This window comes from Austrofundulus limnaeus, unplaced genomic scaffold (assembly GCF_001266775.1).
Source record: "Austrofundulus limnaeus strain Quisiro unplaced genomic scaffold, Austrofundulus_limnaeus-1.0 Scaffold14, whole genome shotgun sequence".
NCBI classification, from domain to species: domain Eukaryota; kingdom Metazoa; phylum Chordata; class Actinopteri; order Cyprinodontiformes; family Rivulidae; genus Austrofundulus; species Austrofundulus limnaeus.
Genome location: NW_013952416.1, coordinates 2719552 through 2728118, shown reverse-complemented (window position 1 = coordinate 2728118; position 8567 = coordinate 2719552). Strand labels below are relative to the sequence as shown.

The window sequence follows — 8567 nt, the reverse complement described above, 5'->3', positions numbered from 1 at the left end:
GGAGCGCACCTCACCCATCCTCCTCCCCCCCTTCCACTCCTCCTCCTCCTCCTCCTCCTCCTCCTCCTCCTCCTCCTCCACGCGGTGCCTCAAAGCAGACGCGGAAGTTTCCACCCAGAGCAGCCGCTGTTTCCCGAGCTGAGCGCTGACATGACAGGAGCAGAGAGCTGTGGGTAGGAAGGAGCGGTGACAGCGAGGAGGAGGAGGAGGAGGAAGAAAAGGGGCGAGAGGAACCCCCGGAACCCCCGCGGCTGTACCGGACCCTCAGCCTGGCGGATGGCTTCTCTTGGCTCCGCGGAGCGACGGGCTTTCGCCCTGAAGATCAACAGGTAAAACTGGAAGCTCTGCACGTTTCAATCGATCTGATTAAGAGAGAGTTAGGGGGGAAATTAACTTTAGACAACAAGTTAGGAGGTTTTTCTCTTTCTTTTGCCAGCTGCAGCAGACAGCACATGCTGTTGCAGCAGGTTGTTGCACTTTGTCCCAGATAAATAAGAAAAAAATATAATAATAAAAAAAAACACACGCCTGGAGGGTTAGAAACACGCAGCTTCTCTTTAACTTTACTGGGAGTTCCCTGAAGAGAGCTMCAGCTTTCCAGCAGTGATGTGATCGCTCAGAAACATTTTCTTTTCTCCTCCCCTGATCAAACACCCTGGATTCTGACAGCAGGATGGATCTGTCGTTTCATTTCCTCTTTGATCATCCTAAATCTGGAGTTTTTTACTGTGTGGATCACTTCCTGTAGAGTGATGTGTAACACCTCACACAAGAGGAGGGGATGTGCTCACAGTTCCTGCTGTGACACTGACCAGGTGTGGAGGAAGTGGAGCTGCACGGAAGTCCATTGTGTGCCATTGCCCCCACTGTAGTACGAGTCACTAAACAAAAATACACCCGTGCATTTCTGAAGATAAGGCCTTTAAAGCCTCTGTGAGCAATAAAGCAGGTCAAAGTGTTGCTGTTTTAAGGGTGCGGAAAGTTTAGTGAGCTGGAGTGGATGAAAACAAGTGTGTCTGTGTGCAAAGATATTAAGATTCAGAACGCAGTTTGAACAGTTTCGACTGTATTGATGAATCAGGGAGGTGTCCGTCGACCAGGAGAAATCATGGCTGGCTGTTTCTTTTTGTGCTGTGCTGTGCAAAGCTGAGCTCAGCTGCAGGGGGATGCTGGGTCTCGGGCCAAACGCAGCGCTGCTGATGAGCCTGCAGCCTAGAAGATGCTGCACTGTAGTATGACGTGGGGTTTTGTGCTTCCTGTAGTAGTAAATTATGACTATATTCATGATTAWAGTATTCAAACCAAGGCACAATTATATGTAACCATTTGTATGCAAACCCTAAATCTTTAGTGTTAATGGAGGTGTAAACCAGTTGTTTTATCACGATACGATATTATTAGGGATATGATAATTTCAGCCGATATCGATATCTGATATAATTATTGCTGTTATGGCCGATAACTGAAATTTACCGATATTACACAAACACACAAAATATATTATACATATACGGGACATATACGCACAAAAACACTTGTGTGTTTTTTTGATACCGTAAATAAACAACCAGACCTCTGACATGACTCCCTACTTCAGTTATTCCTGGCTGCGCAGCATCAATATCACTATCGTGATCAAACAGATGCTGCTCAACCAACCATCTCCCCTCCCAAAACAAAAACCAAAGCTAAAAAAGTGGGAAATCAATATCGGACATTAATATCAGCCCAGTTTTAAATATTGGACCGATACCGATATTAATGCCGATATATCGTGCATCCCTAGTGTCCATTTTGTTTGGGTGACGCCATGATGTTTCTCTACCACAAAGTCTTCACTTTCATTCACAAGTCTGTGATTGCTGTATTCATCCACGTCATTCGTATGATGACAATATGGATTGATGTTTTCATTTTGCCTTGGTGTAATGGAATCATTTCGTCGATATATTGTCGTGGATCGATGCATTGTTACACCCCTATTGTGAACCCAAAGTACCTGGTAAAGATACTTAGGTACTGGCTCCTAGACCTAGTCCACATGTAGCTGATATCTGGGCAACCGAATAYATTTTTATACAATTTGTGGCCTTTCATCCACGCGTAAACTTCGTTTATCACRAAAAACAATTAATAATGAAATGATTTGAGAACTCTCCCTTTTTTTGTTTGTGTTTAGACATTGGAAACTGGAGGTTTAGAGGTCTGCACGTTGCAGTCTGCGACAAATAACATGGCGCTGACGTCTCATAGTTATTGTTTGGCCATGCAGTGGAGGGAAAACGACTGCAGTCAGAGAGGTGCTGATTTTTTACCTTGGTTCAGATGCTTTTTGCTCGTTTGTTTTTGCAAACCCAACTGCTCCAATATGTTGAGTTTCTTAAACCGATCCTGTGTGTGCAATATATTTTAAACTGATATGATGGAGATGTTTGTTTTTCTAAAGGCCTGGCCATGTATGAACAAGACCCTAGATTGGCTGCCACAGGATCAAAGGTGCATCGAAGCACACCTTATTCCTATCCTGCTCCAGAATTGTGTCCTGCGTCCCATCGTTCAGCTTTGAAATAAGTCAAACTACAAACCGAAACACGCCGCTTTATTGGGAATTGTGTGCTATGACTCTTAGTAGCAGTGTGTCCCACAGCGTAAACAGAATTTGCGGGAGTGTGAGCAGAGAAATATTTGAGATCAATGGGATTTTGAGGAAACCCATTTAAAAAATCAGCCTTTTTTGAAGCTCTGCAGATCAGACTAGAACATCCTTCAAAGTTTAAACAAGGTCACAGTTGGGCTTTAAATGAACTAACTTTTGAAATCTTTTTCAGTTTTAGCAGAATCACAGGTAAAGTTTTATCTTTTTTTTTAAACCATGTTTTCCACAGGTTGTTCTTTTGACAGAGGATGACTCCCCACACAGTAACTTCTGCAAACCTTCTTGCTCCCACGACTCTTTTTGGCACATGAACACATTTTTACATGAAAACTGTCATTTGTATCCTCTTTCACCTGATGTGTCTCTCACTTCTATAAAACTTTGTTTTCCGTCAAATCTACCCAAAGTGCAGAGACACCCAAACTCTGAAAGACTTCGTTTATGTTCCATTCAAAACAGGAAGTGAAGACTCACATTTCCTACACGAAACACTTTTAAAACATCAGATTTTATATCTTTAGGGCCTTCTGCTGCTTACGGTTGAATCATTTTTAAGATATGACTTGTAGTTTTTGTAAAGCTACTGCCTATTTGAGGCTTACATATTTTTTAGTTTTGTCTTCTTTTCATTAATTTGTCAATCAGAGCAACATGTGTGTTCATAATGAGCCATTAGCAGCGGTATTCCTAGCTCGGATTATAAAGTGATGTTTCATTTTTGGTCCGTAGCTGTCTTCAAAATATCTTCAATTTTTTAAATATTTTTAGTTTCTATTTCAGATTGAAGAGAAGTTATTTATTAATGCGAGGCTTAAAGAGGGAGGTCAGTGTGGAACAACAGTCACATGATGAAACTCCAGCTTGCAGAACATTTTGCAACTCGTACCACTCATATGAGACGAGGTATGTTTGTAGACTTGGTTTTATTGCTCTTATCATTTTGAAATCTTTTTTTTTTTTTACCCCCCTCCGCAAGTACTTTTACAGTCCCGTGAGCTCTTATCAGGACATCTTGAACCGAGTGTGGAGTGTGAAGGAAATCCTGCTAACTTAAAGACACTCTGGTTTCACTTCACTTTTTCTTGATGGCAGTTTTAAAGCCAGGAAATGTTTCTTCATCTGAGCGCACGAAAAGAGGAATGGAAAGGAAGGGTGGTTGTCAGAGTCCAAACTCCTAAAATTAAAGGGTTATCGTCCGTCATAATTGAGGATGGTGTGATTTTTTAAAAGCATATGGTGGCAGGTGGGAGGCCAGCTGTGCACATGCAGCCCCCCACCTCTTGTTTAAGGCTCAAACAGGGAGGGGCTCTGGATCTTCTGTTTCATCTGATTTCCTCTGGGTTCTCAGCTGATGTCCTCTGTTAACCCTCAAGTCTGCTGGTGGGCCAGCCATCGTTACGAGGTGTGTGAAAAATCCTCAAAACAAAAAAAAAATTTGGACAAATGACTCCAAAGTTGTAAATTTAGACGAACGTGTCTTTTAGTCACTTTTTTCCCCGTGGTTTGAGTGGAGGAAACGACTCCTGTTTGTGCTTGCCTCTCCTCAGAGAGGAAGCTGAGTGGTGATGGTGCTGATAGCGGTACGACCCATTAGGTCTGGAGACATATGATAGCATGAGACACACAGTGGGGACATCCCTCTGGTGTGCTTTTTCTCCTCCTGTTGTGTACACCACACCGCTCTCTGTTTTCCTGTTCCTTCACTGAATAAGATGGAGGAGGAGAAATCTGTGGTTAGACAAGGGAGGGTGTTCGAGAAGTCACTGTCCTCTAAGTGGACAGACTTTATATTAACAATAAGACAACAATAACAACAATAAAAATACTTTGAGACGGTTATTAGTTCAGGAAAAGATGATTCTCTCCATAAGTGACTAAGCTCAGTTGGAAGGTGAATCAATGAACTGAAACTATTATTGAGAATCACAGTAAAGACAATTTTTGTACTGATTTTAGGTTAGTTCTTTTTCTTAATGTGCAGACAAACAGTTTATTTTCTCATGTTTGGACAGGACATCGTGTCCCACAGCCGATGGTTGGGTGGGGTAACAACATTCCTCTAGATTAAAGACAAAATTGTCATCTTGTCCAGAGAAAAGCAAAAAAAAACTGCACAAGATTTGTTTGTACTCGGACACGTGTGATCATTTCTGTTTGGGTCATATTTTTCAACTCGTTCAGTTTTCTCTTTTTTTTCTGTGATGTTTTCTGAACTATTCTCTATTTGTGATAGAACTTCTAAATAAGATCTGGACTTACCAACTACAGTTTCATTGTCTTCATTCTCCTCTGGCTCTGGTTCAGACCCTGGCTCCAACACGTAAAGGGCTCGACACACGGGAGGCGACGTCGCTCGCTCTCCATTCATTTCCTATGGAGCCTGTGCGGTGAGGCGACAATCGCCTGCCCTCCTACAGCTAGGCGACCGGCGAAAATAGTGCATGTGAAATTTCGCGCTCGTATACGTGCACACGCGAGCTTGCGACGCGACATATGAAAGTTGAAAAATGTTCAACTTTTGTCGCTGTCGCTTAGCGTACAACCAATCAGCGAGGGTTTCATTGGCTGACCAATGAGAGGAGAGTATGCTACACACTGCKGTTAGCTAACACTTTCACCAAGTGATTACTAAAAAGCTTTGTGGGAATTTATTGGCACCAGGGTGAAGTTTATGGTAAGTTTTTCCTCATAAAACTGTATCTTGATGTGTGTTTGTTTTTCAATATCATTAGCATTGCAAGATTTGTTTAGTTTACACGTCGTAATGCACACCCCCCTTCAGAGTCAAGAACCAATCAAATTTTGTGAAGACAAGCGATCTGAGAGCGCGATTCGCAACGCTGCGATCGCTATCGCGTCCCGTGTGTCGGGTTTCACCCTGGCTGCGATGACAGCCGTTAATCGCTGTAGTTTGTCGCGTCCCGTGTGTCGAGCCCTTAAGGCTGGGTGGACGAGTCTTCTGTTGTTGACWTCTTTTAATTGATTTACCGTAGTTACTGCACCACTATAGAGCCGTAATCCCCTCTATCCAGCTACAATGGAACGCTCTGGAAGCTGGAGAGGGGCGGGGCCTCTTTTGGATTTAAAGAGTCAGCCTCAAAATGAGTTGATCTGAGACACACCTCAGAAAAAGGTTGAAAGAAGGGATTGTGGAGTTACAATAAGGAGGAATTCAAACCAAAGCGTTGCAGTTCCACTTTATGTAGACCCCAACTGAATGTTTTAAGTGAGAAAAAGAAGGACTTAAAAGCATGACATGTCTCCTTTAAGGTCAATATAAAAATAAAGGGAAAACYATAGATCATTTTGTAAAACAGAGCCTTGCTCTTTTGGTCACAGGTCAACCAATAAAACCCTGAGGTTGCTATGAAAATGCCAGATTTATAGCTTAAATAATTTATAAAAATTCTCATCTATGATCCTAAAGGAAAGTTCAACATGTWTCAGTTTAGAGCAAATACATCAGGTCTGTAAAACGGCACTGGAGGACACTTATCTAACATTTCCAAAGCTTTGGTCTAAAAGTCCCAGATTAGGATTATCTCACCTCTTCTACATTATTAATAGTTGAGGTTTGTCAGGAAGCTTATAGGAGAGTTTCAGTTTAACAGAAGCTGTTAGGATTTTGCTCAGTTGTCATAAAAATGTAATTTGTTCTTGTTTTGTCCAGGACATGTGTTTTGTGCAGCTGTTATTCAGTGCCTCAGGGTATATTTAAGTATGGGGGGYAAAAGGAAAACATCTGAAAATCTGGTTATTTCCCCCGATAAGTTGATGTAAAGTAACAAAGCGATTAAAAATACTCAATAGATGTTTAACTGGGCTGGAATAAGAGAAATTGTCATTTACAGATACGTATATCTGCCCAAATGTGTCGAMGAGAGTTCTGTTTCTTCGCTTGGGGAACATTTTGGAAGTGATGTCAGAAAAGCATTTGAGCAAGTGTAGGCCTGCCGTGACAGAGGAAAGGCTCTCCCTCTTTCTCTTTCTGCAGGAGGGGAAATGAAAGAATGATGTGAATCCTCTGAAAGCAGTAAGGAGATTTTCTCTGGAGAGATTTCCAGAGACTCTTCAGAAATGTCCCGGCTTTATTACTGGAAGATGATTTAAGAAACCATGATCTAATGCAAATAACGCCCACAGGGTCGTATATTTAAATCAAATTCCTCTCTGGAGCTTGAAGTTGAACTGGGGACAAATCAAAAGCGAATTTGACGCGTCGTTAATATTTCACACAAAGCTGTTTGGACGGAGGTTGTTCAGTTTTGATTGATGATAAATCATTTATTCCTGCTTTGCATTCTCTGTATATTTGGAATAAGATGTGATTTTATTTTTTTCCCCCCTGTGAGGGATGATCTCATCATTACAGCCTGACAGCAAACATGAGATTAATGATTATGGTAATAAAAAACATCGATCTGTGACAGCACGACTATATTCTAGTCATGTTTTATTATTCTTTAAACCTATTTTTATAATGATTTAAAACTATCTGATTATTTAATCTCCTTGACAAAACATGTTTTTTCGTATTTATTGTGTGCATGTTTATATATAGATCATAAAATAAATAAAGCATGATGTCTTTTCTCTTGTTGTAACTGTCGGCTGCATTAGAGCAGCTGTTTCTTCAGCAGCTTTCTGATCATTGATGACGTTTACTAATTTYATCCAAACTGAGGCAAAGAAAACCAAACCAGACATTACTGTCATCAGGTTTTGTGATCAGCGAGGATGATCTTTTTTTAAATGGTAGTTTCAGTCTTACTTCTGAGAATTAAATGGCTTTTTGTTGAAGATGCTTTCTGGATGATGTAAAGGCTTCTGGTGTTTTGCACGTGCTCACTGCAGAGATGTGGACAGATGCTGCTCATTCAATAATGACCTTTGGTGTTTTTAAGTACGTCCTGGTTACTGTTTCCTTTGCAGYCTTTGCGTTCAGACAGCTTTTTAGGGCTTGTTCAACACTTTAACACGTGTCAAACTCAGGGCCCGCGGGCCAAATCTGGCCCTCAATAACATTTTATCCGGCCCCAAAGGTGAAATAGCTTTATGGCTTCTCTTTTTTTTGTCACTCTTATGCTCTTCTCATGACAGCTGGCCAATGTTTAAGCCAAGAAAATTAAGTTTGAATTTTTGTTTTTGTCGTAGAAAGAGCAACAGGAAATTGACTTTGAATATTTTTTGCTGTGTTCTGTTCTTATTTTAAAGTCAATTAGATTTTTAGCGAGAGATTTGCTGGATTGTAAATGGAAAACATAAAGTAAAGTGTGCAAAATGAATGCTAATGATGCCTTTTTCCAATCCTTTTTTCTTTTTTCATTAGATTATGTTTGTTCTAAAAGCTAAATAAAACAATTTGGAAAGGTCATTTGTWTTTCTATAAGAATGATTTGTTATAATAACATTTCTTCAATAAATATTGACAGATGTTGGCCCTTGGCTTGAACCAAATTTTGAATTTTAGCCCCCTTGATTGAGGTTGACACCCCCGCTTTAAGGGATATTTCAGATCTGGAGTTCATTGAAAACAATTGTCCTGTTTACACAACACTGTTTTTGAGTGAAAATGTAGCATTTCTGCTGCGTTTTGGCTGTTTGTGTACATGACTACAACGGTCATACCAAAGCTTTTTGAGTCCAGGACACAGATCCATGAGTTTGCACCCGAAAGTGCTACAGCTAGCTGCTGCTGCTGCTTGAAATTATTCATCCAAACTTGTGTAAATAACTGATTCAAACACACCAGATGCCCATGTAAGGGTTTATATAATAAGGGTGTAACAATATATCAACATATCAATTATATCATTAATGATTCGATTATATCGAGGTAAAACAAAACATTGGGCCTCATGCAAAAACATGTTCGTATTCTTATCCTAAATTTCTCTTACTTTTGTTCGTA

The 8567-nt window shown here is 40.7% G+C and overlaps 2 protein-coding genes across 3 annotated transcripts in view; one reads left to right on the top strand and one right to left on the bottom strand.

Moving 5' to 3' along the window:
• cbwd (COBW domain containing) overlaps positions 1 to 4951 on the bottom strand; it is a gene marked incomplete at its 5' end in the record, with an annotated part of 23038 nt that extends 18087 nt beyond the window's left edge. The window contains 1 exon segment of the mRNA XM_014002691.1: positions 4916 to 4951.
• The window catches only part of dock8 (dedicator of cytokinesis 8), a gene marked incomplete in the record, with an annotated part of 66148 nt that continues 57660 nt past the window's right edge, over positions 80 to 8567 (top strand). Inside the window, 1 exon segment of one of the 2 annotated variants that reach the window (XM_014002688.1) lies at positions 80 to 329. In XM_014002688.1, the coding sequence (XP_013858142.1) occupies positions 277 to 329 (53 nt within the window). 2 annotated transcript variants of the gene reach the window in all.